At 42.2% G+C, this 22234-nt stretch overlaps 1 protein-coding gene across 1 annotated transcript in view; it reads left to right on the forward strand.

Moving 5' to 3' along the window:
• LOC144772787 (CD209 antigen-like protein C) overlaps window positions 1–22234 on the forward strand; it is a 195779-nt gene that overhangs the window by 170704 nt on the left and 2841 nt on the right. Inside the window, exon 6 of the mRNA XM_078657351.1 lies at window positions 13751–13857. Within this exon, the coding sequence (XP_078513477.1) occupies window positions 13751–13857 (107 nt within the window). The remainder of the gene's footprint in view (window positions 1–13750; window positions 13858–22234) is intronic.

The following is a 22234-nucleotide window of genomic DNA, read 5'->3' on the forward strand; positions in this document are numbered from 1 at the left end:
TCCACGGATTTTCAACTCGGTCGAGGCACGCGTCAGGGGTGCCCTCTGTCGCCCCTGCTTTTTGCCCTGACCATTGAGCCTTTGGCAGCATGGATACGGCGGGACCCCATGATTAGAGGACTCAGCTGGACCGAGACATGGGAGGACCGCATATCATTATATGCTGATGATATCCTTCTCTATTTGACCCTGCCCAGACGCGCGATTATAGTACTCCTTAACATCTGTGAAATCTTTGAACGGGCCTCGGGGTGCACTATCAACTGGTCCAAGTCTGTTTTATTAGTCTTTAAAGGACCCCCACTGCGGCTTCCAGCTGACTGTCACTTGGTGATCACTGACGGACCCTTTAAATATCTGGGCGTCTGGGTGACGCCTAACCAGGAGGCCTTCTTTCGACATAATTTGGCGCCTCCTCTTGAGCGCTTTCGTAGTGATGTAAAATATTGGCACACCTTGCCACTGACCCTTCTGGGAAAAGCGGCGTTATTTAAAATGATGACTTTGCCCTGGCTGCTTTATATCCTTGAGAATACTCCATTTCTTGTGCCTCTTAAGTATTTCACGCCTATAAACGCACTGGTCTCGGGTCTCCTTTGGGGGGACAAACCAGCGCGCATTTACCGACATAAACTAGTTAGGGGTTGGTTTGATGGAGGCATAGCACTCCCTGATATTCAACTATATTACTGGGCGGCCCAGTTAAAGATCATAAACCAGTGGCTGCACTCTCCACAGACTGAGCCAGCATACAAAGCGGACAGGTATGACCTGAGTAGCGACGGTGTGCTGGCCGCACTCTACGACACAAAAAGTGCCGCGGCCTTGCTTGACCCTACGGCCCATACGGTGAAGTTGTGGGATTTGGCCTCGGTTCGCCTTAAATGTAAAGACCTGCTTACGCAAATGACGGCACTCTGGTCATCGCGTCGACTGGGCTGCCTATGCAACAGTAAGGGCTTTGAGGCATGGGACTTCATTGGTATCTCTACGGTTGGAGACCTTTGGAGGCGAGGTGCTATCCTTTCCTTTGAACAACTTGTGGAACTATATGATCCAGCGCACACGGAGCGATTCCGATATTTGCAGATTAGTCACGCCCTGAAGTCACTGGTCCAACCCGGTGAAGAGTTACCTGAATCTACCCCATTAGGAGATAGGCTTCTCACGGAACATATGCCCAAAAAGGCGACCTCCTTTGTTTATCGTAAACTCGTTAATAACCTGCCTGACCCCACTCTGAAGCTAAGGACGGCCTGGGCTGCGGAGGTGGGTGAGCTCGATGAGTCGGATTGGCAGACTGCGCTCTCCTCACCGCGGGAAGTTGCTGTACCATCTAGGCTCCGATTGATACAATTGTAAATTTTGCACCGTGTTATTATACTAGGGTCACCCTTCATAAGATAGGGAAAGCCGCACATAAGTATTGTCTGCGGGGATGCAGGGAGGAAGGAACATTCTTTCATACCATCTGGGACTGCCCTCAAGTTGCCACCTTTTGGGCTAAGGTTATGCGGACTATATCACAAGTGGTGAAAGATTCACTGGTCCCGGAACCGCGATGTTGCTTATTAAACATTTGGGAGCCAAACGATCTCAATCACTCCATGCAGGACTGGGACACGCTAAGTATCATGTATGCTAAAAGGAATATAGCCAGATTTTTGGGATCTCCTTTGGTGCCGGCGCTCAGGGAATGGTGTTCAGATTTAGACTCTGCGATGGTGGCTGAAAGGGCAGTGTATCTGAATCGGAAATGTCCACGAAAATGGGCCAAGATTTGGGGTGCATGGAATGAGTATAGGGTGTTCATATGCAAGCCACCGCAGCTAGATAGCGACAGCGACTTCGAGTAGGGGGGAGGGTATGGAGGTCCGGGGAGGGGGGGGACTGACGGATTGCCACAACTGTATTGCTTTCTTAATTGTGACGATGTATTGGATCCCTTGATTTGCCGCTATCTCTGTATGCATGGAATGCTTTTTAAATGCCCATTATTTGTTTTTTGAATTAATAAAATTGTTTAAAAAAACCAAAAAACTCCTGAATCCAACCATGCATATGTACACGATACTGACTATTAAATAAAAGTACTTTTTCAAAACTCCAATTGGAGCTTGGCCCGTCATAACCCTGTCCCTCTAGATTTAAAATGAGTGGGTTGTGGTCTGACAAAAATCGGGGTGCGATGGCGATACTGCAAAGTTGGGCTAAAGATGAAGATACCAAAAAAATAATCAAGTCTTGCTAGGGAAAGGTGAGGAACGGAAATAAATGTGCTACCATCCTGTTTGGGTTTTGTATTAGCCCATACATCCATCAGGCCGTGGGTGTTTATGAAGTTTAGTCTCCACAAAGAATTATAGGAAGTGGTCATTGTGCTAATTCCTCCTTAACCTGATTAATTATACCTGGGTCATCTAGGTGGCTCCCATAGATTGAGCATAGAGTGAACGTGAGATTTGGAGGGAGAGAGCACCCTGCGATCACCCATCTCCCGACAGTCTGATTTTACTCTATTGAAGCTAAGAGGTAATTTCTTCGAGGCTAATATCCCTACTCTCTTTATCCTAGCCCCTTGTGAGGTTGCCCCTATTACCTTATAGCCTAGTGAGTTCAATAAATGTTTTTGCGCTCCTTCAATGTGTGTCTCATGGAGGCAGACAATGTCAGCCCCCAGTGAATGTAACCCCTATCCTACTTTATGCCTTTTTGATAGTTCATTTAGGCCACAGATATTTATTGATACAATTCTAAGTTTATTCAACATGCTCATTTTCTGACTCGGATTATCTGACCCAGAATGATTGCCCAAGTTGTTTTGACTATAACCTTACAATTTAATCGTATAATTTCTCTAAGTTTGATCAAGCCCTTCCTCTTTCTTCGTATATATTTTTTTCTCCTTTTTACCCATCTTTTTGTACTAAGTTTCCCGTGCCTAATTCAAGCAAACACACAAACAAATGAAAAACCAACTGAAAAACCACTTGCAAAGTCAATTGTTCCCCCACTGCAAACCTTTTGAGTCCCCTTCCCACCCCCCTTCCCACCCCCCACAACTCCCCCCAAATTCGAGCAGTCAGGAGAACCCTGAATGATAGTTAACTAGCGTGAGTTGCATTTACCAGGCCACCCAGTCTTTTACAGTCTAGACATGAGTCAAGAAGTTCCCTTGTCCAGAAATCCCCCCGTGATAGTTAGTTCAATCTTTTTCTCCCTGTTATCTCCTTTAAGTATTCTCCAGCCTTGATTTTAACAGGAAAACCCGCGTAGAACCATCAAATATAACTTTAAGTCTCTCCGTGTGCGCCTTGCTGCTGAAACGGGGATATCAATTGGCGAAGCATCCATCGGCGTTCTACCGTTGCATGGCAGAAGTCTGGTTTGGCGAAGAATTTTATTCCATGTGCTTCTTTCTGAGAGTTCGGCCTCGCCTGGTCATACACAATTTGCCTTAGAAGAAAGTTCCTGTAATAGACTAAGAAAACTCTGGGTTTCTCATTCTTGGAGCAGGTCCCATCTCGCCTCTGCTTGATGTTAAAGGGGAAGCGGTGTGCCCTTTGAACCTCAGGCATGTCTCATGGGTGTCTGCCTGTTTATTCAAACTAGCTACCTCCACCTCCAGAGACTCTGTCCGTGCTTCTACCATTGAGACCCAGTCCCCAATGTCTGTACAGATCTTATTTAGTTTACTGATTCCATCTTGTAGTTTTTTAGCGGCCCCCTTGGCAGCGAATCTGTCTGAGCGGGCTTCCTCTTGAAACTGTTTAATAGAACTCATTATGGAGGCCAGGGAAGGTTCGTGCGGGGTCTCAATATTAGTTTGCAGGCTTCCATCATGTTGAAGATTGGGTATTTCTCCAAAGGGGAATGAACTAAGGGAGTCTGAGTAATCCCATTTTAAGTGCTGGCGTCTTTTGCTCCGTGACTTCTTTCTTTGTTGTACCATTCCCGTAGTGGCCAGAGGATCTTGCTCATTATCAAATTCATTAGACATATTGCTTTCCCTTGAGCTGGTGACATCATTCTCAGTACCGGATACCTAGCCATCAGAGACCGAGTAGAAGTTTTCACCTGCCGGGTCAGGGGTTTGGGGGGCTGGGAAGGCTGGAAGGTCGAGGTCCACAACAGACTTGGTGTTAGTCAGCTCGTTGTTTTTTTTGGCCATATTGTCCTGACATTTCTCTCCCTCTACTCTCTCCGTTCTTCCATTTATATTAACAACATTCGAGGTAAGGGTGGGGAGATCTAGACTCATCATTACTGGGGATGATCCACTGTCTGTCCCAGTGGGCACCAACGTTGTTTGAATAGTGGCCTGTTCTGGGGACCTCTGATTCCCAGTGCATAAGGAGTTGCTATCACCGCTTATTTGTGTAGTTGCTTCTGTAAGCACAGTGGACCCCTTGAGTACTACAAAGTGTTTGGAGATAGAGGATAAAACCCTCACCCCTCCCCCTGCACCTTCTTTCAGCGAGCCAGTTTTTCCTGAATGCTTTTTGATGGCCCCCAAGTCCCGTTTACCTTTCAAAGGAGGGTCCGCCTTTTCTGCTTTCTCAGCATCTCCTTGTGGCAAAGCAGGTTTAGCTTTCAAGTTTTTATGCCCCCTGGTGGTCATGCTGCTTTGTATCTGAACGTTCCCTGGTCTTAAAGTCTGTCAGAATCCTACCCGGACCCGCTGGGTGTATGCGGTGCGGCTCCCCCTCGTATCCGCAAGGCTGGCAGTGTAGCGGTATGTCAGGCGGATTATGACCGAAGTCAGGGCATGGAATTCCGCTGTTGTGCTACAAGGAGCTTGCGTCGTAGCACTGCACGTCTTTCCTACGGGCATCTGCTGTGGCGTTCTCGGTCAGCCAGTCGAGCGCTGATCTCCGGACCTCGACTCTCCCGGCAGCTGCGGCATGGTAAATGGAATGGGTGTGTCCTCGCACTAGCGCCATCACTGCTCTCCATGTAGATGAAAGTTTCAATGTACTAATGGTGGATTATTAAAGGTATTAATGGGGTTATATTGAATATTAAAGAATAAGAAGAGTGGGAGGGTGTAGGTGGTTTTTAAAATGTACAATTTTGGGTGTCAAATTATTTATGCAAATTAGTAATTTTAATGCTGCCAATGATATGAGTGTAACTGATGAATTAAGGAGTTGGCACTTACAACAATATAATTATCTCATTTAAAAAGTGTAATAAGTAATGTAGTATAGTCAGGGCCACTGGCATTATATGGCAGGAGAGGGCCAAATTATGTGCCAGGGTTGGGTAAACAATGCGGCAAGAAAAGGAAAATTATGCGGCATAAGGCGGCAAATTTTGTAAAAGTATTACTTCATTATTTCGTAATTTTCTATATTGGAAACACTGCCTGGCATTGGTTACATCTCAGTAGTACCTATTTAACGCTCAAATATAGCAATTAGCAACAAAAAAGATGACCAGTCCAGCTGTACAAAAGGCCTTCCACTGTGTAGCGGCACGTGTTGCTGCATTTTCAGTCACTTTTGAACCGTTTGAGCTAGAAACAATTTATTTTTGTTAAAATTGCCAGATTATGTGGAAGATGATGTAGCAAATGCAGCAAATCCATCACTATGCGAAAATTGCACATAATTGCATTATTAGAGGGACCCTGAGTATAGTTATGCCACATTTTGTGCACTACACCATTTAATGAAAATTGATGCAGTTTCTGGTGTTCTGCTCATCTTGCTCCTGCTTATTCCCCCTCCCATTCAATTACACATTGGAAGTCACGGAGCAGTATGATGCAAAATAATTGTTGCATTAGAATGTGTGTATTGTAAATGAAACTTTCCATTGTATGCTTGATGTATTATTTTGAAGGATTTCCACTGAAAGCTCAAATTCAGGGCTGTAGAAGAACATCATTCTAAGAGCTAATTTTAAAAACATTTCATGTTATGTTGTACATCTCCAGAGTGCAGTTACTGAGGAAGCAAATGGAAGATTTCTCTTACCTTAAAAAATGTTGGTGCTAAGAACCTTTTCAAAATACAAAGTTGTTTTTTATTTGCCAGCGAGACCTATTATAACCATACTGTGCTGAACTTAAAGTTTAGTTAATTCATCTGCAAAAATTGTGTTTAAAAACCTCTGATCAGGGACGACTTCCCGTTATCCTCCTGAGACTCTGTCTGATTATATTGAGATTTTCTCTCCTCACTTAAGATGTTGTCAGCATCCTTTATGAGTCTGACACTTAGGGCCAGATGGACAAAGCCATTAAGCATTTCTCAGTGAGAAGAAGCGCAATATCAGCCCGTTAAGAAATGCTAAATGGCCTTTGCTTATGTATAAAGGCAAAAACCGGTCGCAATTTGTGATTTCTACCCAGTAGAAATTGCAAATTACGACTGCGATTTAGGAAACGCAAATAAGGATTACCTGTTTGCGATTCCTAAAGCCCATATACAAAGCATTTCCTAAGTGCGAATTGGACACTTAAGGAAATGCTATTACCATCTCAAAGTGAATGGTAACATGTGCAAAATTAAAATATGAATTTAAAAATGCAATTTTTAATGTGACATGAAGTGCACAGGCACTTACATGTGCATTCCGTGCCTTCAGGTGGGCCTTAAGGCGAGAGGTACCCATGGATTTTCTAAAATGAGATTTACTATTAGGAAATCACAATTTAGGAAATGCAAACCATTTCCTATTTGGCACATAGGCGGAAATGAAATAGCATTTCCCATGTGCAATTTCCTAATAGCGATTCCTATTATGGGCCTGATTACAATGCGGTTAGGAAAGCATTCCCACCTAGGGCCTGATTACGATGCGGTTAGGAAGGCCTTCTAACGGCATTTGCTCCTTCCGAATCGGATCGAGAACATGTCTTCCTGACCAAGGGCCAAATTACAATGTCGTTAAGAACATAGGCTCTCATAGAAGTCAATGAAAGTCCAACCAAATTGTATCTGGCAGCATCCGGATGCATCATACTCGGTCTGTCAGACTCTCCCGATCCGAGTCGTCAGAAACCATTTCCAAACCAATTCAAATAGGAAGATTTCTTAACCGCATCATAATCAGGCCCAATGTCGGAATCGCTATTAAGAAATCACAAATTGTGTACATATCATATTGCATTTCCTAAATAGTGATTCCGGAAGAATATAGAATCTAGAGAGATCAATTATGCAACTATGGATCTTTTTATGATTTGTGTTTCTTTATACTGTATCTGAGCCTTTGTAGCAAGCAATGCAAATTTCTCTTTATTGTTTTAATAAACCTCTTTTTAACTTAGAGCCAATATTATGACCTCAGTTGCATCACACTTACACCACGAAACGTGGTACTTGGGCGATGCAAACGAAAAATTACATTTATGAAGCCACGCAAGGCTACTGTGCGTGGGCCTGAGTGGCTTCCTGAATCTTGAATAAAGTACCGAAGCGCAAATCACTGCATTGCCTTACTCTGGGCTAGGGAGGTGTTCCATGGGCGTTGTTTGGGTGTTACCACACAACTCCCATGGATTTTGACACATTCCCAGATTTACCAGGACTAGTAAACCTGGGAGTGTGCCAAAAAGATATGCCTTCACAGGAAAGGCTTAATGAGGAGAAATATCTTCATTTCTCCCCATTACTTCCTTTTTCTATTTGAGCTGCATCTTGCAGCACACATAGATAAATTAATATGTTGCCCAGGATTGTTTTTGATCAGGAAAACACCCTTTTATATGCACAAAAACAATCCTGCGTGCAACACAGTCATCCGTGTGCCATGGTGCAGGGTGACTGTGTTGGTGCTACGCAGCGAAAATAGCGCCACGATGGGAAAAGGCAAGAATGCGCTGTAGTCTATTAAATACTGTACATTCCTGCCCTTTCCCTGTCACGCAGTGCAGCACAGCAAGGTGATCTGCTGCACTGCACTGCTTGGCAATGTCAAAATTCATTTTCATCTAGATTTCAGTTCTTGAGCGGTCCTAGTTTCTAATTCAGATTTTAGTCTGCTAAATTTGCACCATGGATGGTCAGGGTAGTCTCTCACTACTAGATCAATGTGAAGACTCACAGATCCAAACTACCTAAAGTACAATATTGGGGTTCAGGAGATTATTAGGGTTTGGCTCCCACAAAGACGCACAAATAAACGTGCATGTGTATATACACTTAGTGACACATGTACATGAGACTCTGTGTAATCTAAACTCTGGATCCATATCCTGCTCTTCTCAGTTCTTAGGCTGATCATGCACCCAAGTAACACATTTTCACTCTGGCCTCAGCAGTTCCACACTTTAGTGTGTCAGAACTAGTTTTGGTCAGGCTCCAGCTGGGGCTATTCTTACATGACCCATTGTTCTCACCTATGGTGTGGTTGATAGAGCAAGGTGTACAACATGGCTAATCTCCTTGTGATTTAGCTAGATTGAGAGTAGAGACAGATGGTCACATGACATATCCCATCAACCAACACAGTGTGTGTTTGAGTATTATCATAAGGCTCTGCCACTGAGGTGGCCATCTGTCACTGTAAGGATGATCTTTTGATGATCATTACTACCTTCTTTAATATGCCCAGACCATTTGAGTGAGGTCCTGGACTTGGTGTCACCTCTGAGAGCTACTTTGAGGGGGAAACTGCATTTACAACGCTGCCATTACATTGCGTTTCTTTTACAACATGCCATTACAACAACCGCTTGTTAGAACGCAATGCCTTTACATCACAAGTCATTAGATCGACTTGCTGTAGGGGGCGCTCTAACCTAAGGAATAGTATAATTTACTATTCCAACACCTTCCCTACTGTTGCACATGCTGGAGTTGGAATAGTACATTATACTATTCCTAACTCCAGCGCGCCCCCTACAGCAAGTCGATCTAATGATTTGCAATGTAAAGGTATCGCATTCTAACAACGCGGTCATTGTAACAATTGCATTGTAACAGAACGTGATGTAATAGCATGCGTTGTAACATGCTATAGTCCTTTGAGGGTGCATGTTTGCTAACAATAGCTCCCCTTGCTCTGAGAGCAATGTGCACACTCTTTCTTCCTTACATGTATATTTTGCTATTTCTAGTTATCTTTCTATGTGTGCTTCTCATTCTTTTTGTATGTTGCTTTTTCTTTCTCTCATTTTCTTTCTTAGGCATTGCTCATTACTCTTTTGAAGTCTGCAATATTTTATTAATGTATCTTTTATTTTACTGTTCAAATATTGTCTTTCTGAATTTCTACCACCATTTGTATATGTATGTGCCTGTATGTGTATCTTGGTTTCTTTCAATTTGTCACTCTCTGTGTTTTCCCTATTTGTGTCTTTGACAGTAGCTGTTGTTTTTATGCTTTTTCTCCATCCTTCTTTCCCTCATCTTCTCTCTGTGTCTTTTTCTATATGTGCTTATCTCTCTGTGGAGCATATTTACAAGGGAAGTGGTGTAGTGAGGCGTAAGCCTTCCTGGCTTAATGCCTCACTCCGATACTTCAGAAACACAGGGCTGCACCATATTTTACAATAAAATGGTGCAGCCCTGTGTTTCCCCCTGTGCTGGTACTACACATAAGCCCCTAGTGCCAATGCAGGCTCCCTTACACCATAGTTCATGGGTGTCTGCGTGCAGTGGAGGATTGTTCATGTGCAGGGAAGTCCCTCTTCCTGCACAAGGCATTTACCTTTTGTTTGTCATCTTGTATGCTTCTTTTGTTGGTTACTTACCTGCCACAAAGAATAATAGAAAGAAAAGAGTAGGAAAGAATGAGTACTACATTTAAAATTAAAATTAAAATTCATCTTCAACGATCTGAACATTCGTTCAAGCAGGCAAGCGGTGATATGCTGGCTGGAGAGTACGTCCATCATCCTGGCCTGCCGGGGGTTGAAATATATGACAATGGTTAGCAGACTTTTACGGCAAGCCGATGGAGAGCAAACAAAATAAGCTGTATTCACGCAATCATGCAGCAGTTGATTTTTCATATTAATAAGCAGACAGAAGGCTAACCCACAAAATGACCCTTCCCAGCTGTAGGTCTCAAAAAAGACAGTCCAGAATATTACAGTTGAACATTGGGGCTTCATTAAAATTATCGTCTTCCTTAAGGGGTCCCTACATTTTTAATTATGTTGTTCTAAGTTTTAAATTGTAGCCCCTACCGGTGTTGTCTCACGCTGCCTAATTGATAGCCCGTCTTGTGCGCTTCTATTCAGGAGACGGGGAGGGTCTACACCAAATCAGTAATAAAAGAACAAAAGAAGCAAGACAGACAAAACTTGTGTAGCTACTAAGCAGCTTAGTTTTGAAACAAATCTAAGTGGAAACATTTGGTAATTTAAAACATTTAGAAACCCTTTCTTCGAGGGAAAAATGGTCTGCTTGGATTTAAAAACGCTACATTTTAAGTCTACAACTATGCAAAATGTTATTATGCAAGTTGATAATACTTCAGTCACTTAAGGCTGCATCCTAGTGAAGGGTGTCACATCTTATGTTGAAACTTTCAATTCTAGGTTATTCTGTTTTCTACGCTATCGCATTTTTGTTCTACTCTTTAAATTTCTTTGCCTTTTTAAACTACTTGGAGAATCGTTTTTGTTGACATTCTTCTACGGCCATATGGCAACTTGTTCATGATTTTTGTAAGAGTGACATACCTTTCTGTGTTATTTTTTTGATATAGCTCATTTTTAAATTGAGAATTTGCATTCTAGTATTATTAGGAATTGCATTTTATATTTTCCTGGGTAGGCGTTCTCTTGCCAAATTTTTTTAATTGTTGCACTCTTTCCAGCCAATAGTGTGCTTCAGGAAAGCAGCAGAATCACCTGAAGTAATGCTGAAGTCTTTGTGGTATATGATGACAATTGTGTATTGTTTGCCATCTAGAGATATATGGTTGTGCTTGAGATTGTTTATTTCAGCACAGTTTTTCGTCCCTTCAGCATTGCATTTCAGGAATATTACGATGAGATTATTGAGATTCTTGTCATCTTCTTTGATTCTTAAATTCGTCCGAATTTCTCCTATGCAGTTTTCTTATGCAGTATTTTCTGTCACTATCTCAAACCGTATTTCATATTTCTATCACTAACTTAGACAAACGTTTCTAGGCCAACATCTATATCTTTTATGTGACCACAGTCGGAACATTTGTGTCCCCAGGCATACTTTATTTGTAAAGTTTGTTTCATGGTCATTCCTTTTTTCTCTGATTGAAAATATTCCTCATGAAGTCCTCGACCTTACGTTATTTCTGTTACCCCTATTGATTCTTCTTGCAGACACTTGGTACAGGTTATTGTTTTCAAAGGTCACAATTCAAATATGATTTGCGACTCTTAATGTTGACAGTAGTGATTGTACATTGACTTTTGATCCATGAGAGGTTTGCTGTTTTTTTTACTATTATTCTTGTTGTGCTTTCAGGTACCCTCCCAAATCTACCCTGGGTTCGCCACTTGCAGTTGCGGCTGGCATGATTCGCGTGGGGCGGGGGAACACGGGGAGGGGGCCATGTGGGGGGGTAATTTTTTTTTTTTTAAATGTACCTTTGGTGGTCCGGTCCTGCGTCGTCCCCGCAGGAAGCAGCTGCAGGCAACCTCCCTCCCCTCAGGCCCTGGTTACCTAATAGATTTCCGTTTATTTCTTTCAGACTGCAGACCCCCTGAAGAAGAGCCAGTGCATGGCTCGAAATGCATTGGGGTTTATATCACACTGTTGTCAATTTTGAACAGACACGCATAGTGGAATTTACTATTGTTGAAGATTACCATACTCGCATTGTACTTCTTTGTTACCATTGAAGATCGATATCTGGATGGATTCAAAGTGAATTTAACTTTGATCTTCTTACCCTACACATTTCTTCGGATTACTTCATGGATAATTTATTGCAAAACTTGATTTGCATATTGGTGTGCTCAAGAGCCCCACCTTACACCTGTAAGGTTTTGCTTTTCTTGAAGTCTAGATGACACCATCTGGAGTTTAGTTTGGAGTTTCTAAGAACTCTTCTGCAATATTAAATTTAGGGCCTGATTCCGATCTCGGTCGGAAGGTCTCCGAATCAGATTTGGTTTTACCTAAACGGATCCGGAGCACCTTGTTTCCGACCGACTCCTTTCCAATTCTGAATGACCATGTACGATGCCTGGAAACCCTTAGCGCTGACCGAATTGGATCCGGAAGGCATAGGGAGAGATAGAGCCTTCTGGAGCCAAATCGTACAGCTCTATGAAGTAGGTTTTCCAAGCAAGCAGGTACGATGAACGATTCTGACAGCCTTTACGATTTGTTTTGCACATATCGAAAAAGTTGCCTGAATCGGTATTTGGGGGCCTAGAGTAGACCCCCCTTCCCCCAGGGCCCTCCAAATCATACCCGTGGAGGTACCCATGGGTCCCCCTTTCAGGCCATGCACAGTGTGGCAGGCACCAAGGGGTGTCCGCCATCGGGTGCACAATGATCCCCTTCCAACCCTTTTGTCAATGGGAGCCAGTGTACCCGTTCGGTACACAGTCTCTCATTGAAGTCAATGGGAGTCCGACCGAATCGTATCCGGATGCATTCAGATGCACTGTACTTGGTCTGTTGGACTCCCTGACACGAGTCACACCGAAAGCATTGCGGACACGAGTTGTTCGATTTTCTTTCCGAATGATATTGGAATCGGCCCTCAGTTATGGAAGTATAATCTGGGTGCTGTTCCCAGTCATTAGGACCTTAGCTTTTTTTGTGTTTTTACTTTTTGGAAGAGTTCAAAGAGGGTAGTAGTTGTTTGTTTTTATTTTTATGTGGAACAGTCCGAAAAACATTTTACAAGTCACTGTAGATATGTATAGAAAAATACTATCAACCTAAACAACGGTAAGGAATCACATTAGTGATTAAGAACCCTTTTAGAAAGATTTTTGATGAGACGTAAGTATTCAAGGCAAAATCGAAATTAAACTATGAGTGGAAAGAAGACAGTGAGCAGAGTATTCCAACATGTATTATTGTCTTAAGGAAGGATGACTAAACACAAGTCGCTCCAGCTGTCATTCTATTTTAAAAGTTTTACAAAGCTCATTTGCTTTGGAAAATCCATGATAGTAGTTCTGGGGCCTGCCATTGGCTACATTCTTGTGACTAGCATTCAGTATTTTTAAGAAGGGAACATGATGACATGCTGGAACCACTGGGGGATTATCCTATCAGAAGAAAGGCCTTGATGACGTTAGGGATGAGTGTGGCTGGGATTGGAAGGCCTAGGTGTACATCCCTTCAATTGAAGAAGTTGGGTGGTGGGAATGAGTATTCACATTATGCCAGAGTTCTTTCATTATATGGTACTTACTCTACTTGTAAGATCACACTTAGGCTTCTTTTGGGTAGTTTCAGAGAAGCTAGCATGATGAGAGGTTTCAGTGATACCAGTATACTGGCCCAGTGGTCGCTCATTTTCTCACATAAGTAGTTTATGAGTTGTCTATGTCTTAAAGACGCAGCAGGAAATGGAAACACCCAAAATAAGATTTTGGAGACACTGCCAAATTGTTCTTACTTTATGTGATGTAGATTTGCAAGAGGATCTTTTTGGCACAGGAAAGTGAATATTTGCACCTGTGGTCATGGATCTTACATCATGCTGAAGTGCAATCTGGATTACCCTTGTTTTTATGGTTCCCATTGAATACTGAGTAGGCCACAGTCTTGTTTCTTTTTTCAACCCATAAAGTGTGATTGTATAACACAATTTTATCAACTTAATCTTTTTCCAGACTTTCTTGGCAATGAACACAAATTCTAAGGGTTACTGGATTGACCTCAGTGATGTTGCTTCTGAAGGAAAGTGGCACTGGGGAGATGGCAACCCCCTCACTTTCACGTGAGTACCTCTATACAGAGCTGTTCAGGCACCCCAGAAATAGTCCTCTGCCTCCCACTAAAAACACTTTCACACAGACACCTTCCCCACATTTATCCCATCCGAAGGAAATACCTCATAGGTACCCTACTGCACTAAAACTAGACCTCATACAGATTCTCCATTACAAAGACACCTTCCACAAGTCTCCTCAAAAGTACACCAGTTTTACATCCCTCACCTATGATACAACCTTGTGGACCTGTGAGAGGTGAAGGATACAAAATTAGAGTCTATTTACATAAACCACAAACTGCATTTTAAGCAGCACAAATGGCCATTAAATGGTGCGGGAATACACTCTCATAGAAACCAACAGAGACAGGCTATAATACTCAACACTAATATCACATAAGAAAAATAATTACAATTAAATAGAATTGATTACAGTTTTAACTTTAGTGTTTAATTACTTGAATAATGCAATTTATTGTCATTAATTTAAGTTTTACTAGATTGAAATTCAGTGTACTAATACATCATTTAAATGTAAAATTAATTAATAGTTTTTAATAATTAAAGAGCACAATAATCAAAAAATATTGAAAGAATGACTATCACATTTGTAATTAATTAAATATGAATGAAAATGTTTTAGGGGATTATTTAATTTGAAAGCAATTCTAATATAAATATATTTAAAACAATATTTAATATAATGTAATTACATTCAAATGTGACATAATTTTAATATTAGGAGGTAACGTCTTCTATCCTTTTTTTGTAGAAGTCCCTGTTAGATAGTAGTAACTAAAAGTGCTTTTTTATTCAAATCTGTTAAACTGTTCTATTATTTTCTACACCAAACTTTCTGTCCTGTTGGCTGAGATTGCCACAAACAGCCGGAAAGGTACTGAAAGTAACTTTCCAGTTGTAAAATGGATTATGGTGGCCCGGCATCTAATATGAGGCTGTTGAGACTGGTACTCTAAACCTAGGTGTAAATCTCAAATTGGAAATAGTGGATAACATTAAAGTGAAGATTTACACCCAGGTGTAGGAGTAGATCTACACGAGAGTAGTTCTACACATGCAAAAGTACCTTTGTGAATGAAGCCATTTGTGAGGAAGGTTATGAAAGGGCGTTTGTTTGATGTGGGATGTAATGAGGTGTCTGGACAGGGGCTGATATGAGAGTATGCTGCAACATATGGGAGGTAACTATTTGTTAAGGAGGCATGTTTGGATGACATGAGCGTCTGTAGCAGGCTGTTCGTGTGAGGTGATGTCTTCAAGAAGATTTTTTACTGTTTGGTGGCCACCTGGGGGAAGTGGTGTGTTTTCGAGAGTAGTTGAATGTCTGTGAGGAAAGGTGTCTGGCGGAGAAGGTGTGTCTGTGTGACGGCTCTGTGCCGCTAGAGTTGTCTATGGAAGCAGGGAATTCTTTAAGCTTGAGCAGATCTGTCTGTGTGAGAAGGGGTGTGTCTAAGGAGTGTTGGCTGTGTGAGGTGGGCTATCTGTGAGCTGTTATTTGTGTGAGATGATGTCTGTGATGGAATAAGTTTTCCAAGTGAGCAAGTACGATGAACGATTCTGACAGCCTTTACGATTTGTTTTTCCCGATGTATGATGTTACAACGCATGCTTTTACCACGCATGCCTTTACCACGCAGGTTTTACAACGCAAGTAGTTACAACGACTTGCGTTGGGGGGTGCTGTATAGTGGAATAGTTTAATTTACTATTCCAACTCCAGTCCCCGTGGATAGTAGGGAAGGTTTTGGATAGTAAATTAAACTATTCCCTATCCTACAGCGCCCCCCAGCGCAAGTCGTTGTAACGACTTGCGTTGTAATACCTGTGTGGTAAAGGTACTGCGTTGTAAAAGTTGCGTGGTAAAGGATGTTTCCCGTTTTTCCTGTATCAAAAAGGCTGCCGGAATCGGTATTTGGGGGCCCATAGCAGACCCCCCCTTCACCCGGGGCCCTTCGAATCGTGCCCATAGGGGTACCCTTGGGTCCCCCCTTTAAGGCCATGCACAGTGTGGCAGGCACCAAGGGGTGCCCGCCATAGGGTGCACAATGATCCCCAACCACCCCTTTTGTCAGGTGCTCACTATCTCTGAGCACCGTTTTTCTACTGCAAAGTGCTGGTACTACTCCATTAAAAGCATTGCACCAGTCCAGAAAATTGCCAGCACGCTCCCTTTCAAATTATAGGGATTCAGTACCTGACAGTATGTGTTCATATAAATCACTGTCTGACTGTGTGAGGAATGGTTTTCAATAATTAAAGAGCACAATAATCAAAAAATATTAAAAGAATGACTATCACATTTGTAATTAATTAAATATAAATGAAAATGTTTTAGAGGATTAATTTAATTTGAAAGCAATTCTAATATAAATATATTTAAAACAATATTTAATATATTGTAATTACATTCAAATGTGACATAATTTTAATATTAGGAGGTAACGTCTTCTATCCTTTTTTTGTAGAAGTCCCTGTTAGATAGCCATAACTAAAAGTGCTTTTTTATTCAAATCTGTTAATATGTTTTATTATTTTCTACACCAAACTTTCTGTCCTGTTGGCTGAGATTGCCACAAACAGCCGGAAAGGTACTGAAAGTAACTTTCCAGTTGTAAAATGGATTATGGTGGCCCGGCATCTAATATGAGGCTGTTGAGACTGGTACTCTAAACCTAGGTGTAAATCTCAACTTGGAAATTTTGGATAACATTAAAGTGAAGATTTACACCCAGGTGTAGGAGTAGATCTACATGAGGTTGCTATTTGTTAAGGAGGCATGTTTGGATGACAGGAGCGTCTGTAGGAGGCTGTTCATATGAGGTGATGTCTTCAAGAAGATTTTTTTCTGTTTGGTGGCCACCTGGGGGAAGTGGTGTGTATTCGAGAGAAGTAGTTGAATGTCTGTGAGGAAAGGTGTCTGGCGGAGAAGGTGTGTCTGTGTGACGGCTCTGTGCCGCTAGAGTTGTCTATGGAAGCAGGGAATTCTTTGAGCTTGAGCAGATCTGTCTGTGTGAGAAGGGGTGTGTCTAAGTAGTGTTGGCTGTGTGAGGTGGGCTATCTGTGAGCTGTTATTTGTGTGAGATGATGTCTGTGATGGAATAAGTTTTCCAAGTGAGCAAGTACGATGAACGATTCTGACAGCCTTTACGATTTGTTTTTCCGGATGTATGATGTTACAACGCATCCTTTTACCACGCATGCCTTTACCACGCAGGTTTTACAACGCAAGTCGTTACAACGACTTGTGTTGGGGGATGCTGGATAGTGGAATAGTTTAATTTACTATTCCAACTCCAGTCCCCGTGGATAGTAGGGAAGGTTTTGGATAGTAAATTAAACTATTCCCTATCCTACAGCGCCCCCCAGCGCAAGTCGTTGTAACGACTTGCGTTGTAATACCTGTGTGGTAAAGGTACTGCGTTGTAAAAGTTGCGTGGTAAAGGATGTTTCCCGTTTTTCCTGTATCAAAAAGGCTGCCGGAATCGGTATTTGGGGGCCCATAGCAGACCCCCCCTTCACCCGGGGCCCTTCGAATCGTGCCCATAGGGGTACCCTTGGGTCCCCCCTTTAAGGCCATGCACAGTGTGGCAGGCACCAAGGGGTGCCCGCCATAGGGTGCACAATGATCCCCAACCACCCCTTTTGTCAGGTGCTCACTATCTCTGAGCACCGTTTTTCTACTGCAAAGTGCTGGTACTACTCCATTAAAAGCATTGCACCAGTCCAGAAAATTGCCAGCACGCTCCCTTTCAAATTATAGGGATTCAGTACCTGACAGTATGTGTTCATATAAATCACTGTCTGACTGTGTGAGGAATGGTTTTCAATAATTAAAGAGCACAATAATCAAAAAATATTAAAAGAATGACTATCACATTTGTAATTAATTAAATATAAATGAAAATGTTTTAGAGGATTAATTTAATTTGAAAGCAATTCTAATATAAATATATTTAAAACAATATTTAATATATTGTAATTACATTCAAATGTGACATAATTTTAATATTAGGAGGTAACGTCTTCTATCCTTTTTTTGTAGAAGTCCCTGTTAGATAGCCATAACTAAAAGTGCTTTTTTATTCAAATCTGTTAATATGTTTTATTATTTTCTACACCAAACTTTCTGTCCTGTTGGCTGAGATTGCCACAAACAGCCGGAAAGGTACTGAAAGTAACTTTCCAGTTGTAAAATGGATTATGGTGGCCCGGCATCTAATATGAGGCTGTTGAGACTGGTACTCTAAACCTAGGTGTAAATCTCAACTTGGAAATTTTGGATAACATTAAAGTGAAGATTTACACCCAGGTGTAGGAGTAGATCTACATGAGGTTGCTATTTGTTAAGGAGGCATGTTTGGATGACAGGAGCGTCTGTAGGAGGCTGTTCATATGAGGTGATGTCTTCAAGAAGATTTTTTTCTGTTTGGTGGCCACCTGGGGGAAGTGGTGTGTATTCGAGAGAAGTAGTTGAATGTCTGTGAGGAAAGGTGTCTGGCGGAGAAGGTGTGTCTGTGTGACGGCTCTGTGCCGCTAGAGTTGTCTATGGAAGCAGGGAATTCTTTGAGCTTGAGCAGATCTGTCTGTGTGAGAAGGGGTGTGTCTAAGTAGTGTTGGCTGTGTGAGGTGGGCTATCTGTGAGCTGTTATTTGTGTGAGATGATGTCTGTGATGGAATAAGTTTTCCAAGTGAGCAAGTACGATGAACGATTCTGACAGCCTTTACGATTTGTTTTTCCGGATGTATGATGTTACAACGCATCCTTTTACCACGCATGCCTTTACCACGCAGGTTTTACAACGCAAGTCGTTACAACGACTTGTGTTGGGGGATGCTGGATAGTGGAATAGTTTAATTTACTATTCCAACTCCAGTCCCCGTGGATAGTAGGGAAGGTTTTGGATAGTAAATTAAACTATTCCCTATCCTACAGCGCCCCCCAGCGCAAGTCGTTGTAACGACTTGCGTTGTAATACCTGTGTGGTAAAGGTACTGCGTTGTAAAAGTTGCGTGGTAAAGGATGTTTCCCGTTTTTCCTGTATCAAAAAGGCTGCCGGAATCGGTATTTGGGGGCCCATAGCAGACCCCCCCTTCACCCGGGGCCCTTCGAATCGTGCCCATAGGGGTACCCTTGGGTCCCCCCTTTAAGGCCATGCACAGTGTGGCAGGCACCAAGGGGTGCCCGCCATAGGGTGCACAATGATCCCCAACCACCCCTTTTGTCAGGTGCTCACTATCTCTGAGCACCGTTTTTCTACTGCAAAGTGCTGGTACTACTCCATTAAAAGCATTGCACCAGTCCAGAAAATTGCCAGCACGCTCCCTTTCAAATTATAGGGATTCAGTACCTGACAGTATGTGTTCATATAAATCACTGTCTGACTGTGTGAGGAATGGTTTTCAATAATTAAAGAGCACAATAATCAAAAAATATTAAAAGAATGACTATCACATTTGTAATTAATTAAATATAAATGAAAATGTTTTAGAGGATTAATTTAATTTGAAAGCAATTCTAATATAAATATATTTAAAACAATATTTAATATATTGTAATTACATTCAAATGTGACATAATTTTAATATTAGGAGGTAACGTCTTCTATCCTTTTTTTGTAGAAGTCCCTGTTAGATAGCCATAACTAAAAGTGCTTTTTTATTCAAATCTGTTAATATGTTTTATTATTTTCTACACCAAACTTTCTGTCCTGTTGGCTGAGATTGCCACAAACAGCCGGAAAGGTACTGAAAGTAACTTTCCAGTTGTAAAATGGATTATGGTGGCCCGGCATCTAATATGAGGCTGTTGAGACTGGTACTCTAAACCTAGGTGTAAATCTCAACTTGGAAATTTTGGATAACATTAAAGTGAAGATTTACACCCAGGTGTAGGAGTAGATCTACATGAGGTTGCTATTTGTTAAGGAGGCATGTTTGGATGACAGGAGCGTCTGTAGGAGGCTGTTCATATGAGGTGATGTCTTCAAGAAGATTTTTTTCTGTTTGGTGGCCACCTGGGGGAAGTGGTGTGTATTCGAGAGAAGTAGTTGAATGTCTGTGAGGAAAGGTGTCTGGCGGAGAAGGTGTGTCTGTGTGACGGCTCTGTGCCGCTAGAGTTGTCTATGGAAGCAGGGAATTCTTTGAGCTTGAGCAGATCTGTCTGTGTGAGAAGGGGTGTGTCTAAGTAGTGTTGGCTGTGTGAGGTGGGCTATCTGTGAGCTGTTATTTGTGTGAGATGATGTCTGTGATGGAATAAGTTTTCCAAGTGAGCAAGTACGATGAACGATTCTGACAGCCTTTACGATTTGTTTTTCCGGATGTATGATGTTACAACGCATCCTTTTACCACGCATGCCTTTACCACGCAGGTTTTACAACGCAAGTCGTTACAACGACTTGTGTTGGGGGATGCTGGATAGTGGAATAGTTTAATTTACTATTCCAACTCCAGTCCCCGTGGATAGTAGGGAAGGTTTTGGATAGTAAATTAAACTATTCCCTATCCTACAGCGCCCCCCAGCGCAAGTCGTTGTAACGACTTGCGTTGTAATACCTGTGTGGTAAAGGTACTGCGTTGTAAAAGTTGCGTGGTAAAGGATGTTTCCCGTTTTTCCTGTATCAAAAAGGCTGCCGGAATCGGTATTTGGGGGCCCATAGCAGACCCCCCCTTCACCCGGGGCCCTTCGAATCGTGCCCATAGGGGTACCCTTGGGTCCCCCCTTTAAGGCCATGCACAGTGTGGCAGGCACCAAGGGGTGCCCGCCATAGGGTGCACAATGATCCCCAACCACCCCTTTTGTCAGGTGCTCACTATCTCTGAGCACCGTTTTTCTACTGCAAAGTGCTGGTACTACTCCATTAAAAGCATTGCACCAGTCCAGAAAATTGCCAGCACGCTCCCTTTCAAATTATAGGGATTCAGTACCTGACAGTATGTGTTCATATAAATCACTGTCTGACTGTGTGAGGAATGGTTTTCAATAATTAAAGAGCACAATAATCAAAAAATATTAAAAGAATGACTATCACATTTGTAATTAATTAAATATAAATGAAAATGTTTTAGAGGATTAATTTAATTTGAAAGCAATTCTAATATAAATATATTTAAAACAATATTTAATATATTGTAATTACATTCAAATGTGACATAATTTTAATATTAGGAGGTAACGTCTTCTATCCTTTTTTTGTAGAAGTCCCTGTTAGATAGCCATAACTAAAAGTGCTTTTTTATTCAAATCTGTTAATATGTTTTATTATTTTCTACACCAAACTTTCTGTCCTGTTGGCTGAGATTGCCACAAACAGCCGGAAAGGTACTGAAAGTAACTTTCCAGTTGTAAAATGGATTATGGTGGCCCGGCATCTAATATGAGGCTGTTGAGACTGGTACTCTAAACCTAGGTGTAAATCTCAACTTGGAAATTTTGGATAACATTAAAGTGAAGATTTACACCCAGGTGTAGGAGTAGATCTACATGAGGTTGCTATTTGTTAAGGAGGCATGTTTGGATGACAGGAGCGTCTGTAGGAGGCTGTTCATGTGAGGTGATGTCTTCAAGAAGATTTTTTTCTGTTTGGTGGCCACCTGGGGGAAGTGGTGTGTATTCGAGAGAAGTAGTTGAATGTCTGTGAGGAAAGGTGTCTGGCGGAGAAGGTGTGTCTGTGTGACAGCTCTGTGCCGCTAGAGTTGTCTATGGAAGCAGGGAATTCTTTGAGCTTGAGCAGATCTGTCTGTGTGAGAAGGGGTGTGTCTAAGTAGTGTTGGCTGTGTGAGGTGGGCTATCTGTGAGCTGTTATTTGTGTGAGATGATGTCTGTGATGGAATAAGTTTTCCAAGTGAGCAAGTACGATGAACGATTCTGACAGCCTTTACGATTTGTTTTTCCGGATGTATGATGTTACAACGCATCCTTTTACCACGCATGCCTTTACCACGCAGGTTTTACAACGCAAGTCGTTACAACGACTTGTGTTGGGGGATGCTGGATAGTGGAATAGTTTAATTTACTATTCCAACTCCAGTCCCCGTGGATAGTAGGGAAGGTTTTGGATAGTAAATTAAACTATTCCCTATCCTACAGCGCCCCCCAGCGCAAGTCGTTGAAACGACTTGCGTTGTAATACCTGCGTGGTAAAGGTACTGCGTTGTAAAAGTTGCGTGGTAAAGGATGTTTCCCGTTTTTCCTGTATCAAAAAGGCTGCCGGAATCGGTATTTGGGGGCCCATAGCAGACCCCCCCTTCTCCCGGGGCCCTCCGAATCGTGCCCATAGGGGTACCCTTGGGTCCCCCCTTTAAGGCCATGCACAGTGTGGCAGGCACCAAGGGGTGCCCGCCATAGGGTGCACAATGATCCCC

This window comes from Lissotriton helveticus, chromosome 1_1 (assembly GCF_964261635.1).
Source record: "Lissotriton helveticus chromosome 1_1, aLisHel1.1, whole genome shotgun sequence".
In the NCBI taxonomy this organism is placed as follows: Eukaryota; Metazoa; Chordata; class Amphibia; order Caudata; family Salamandridae; genus Lissotriton; species Lissotriton helveticus.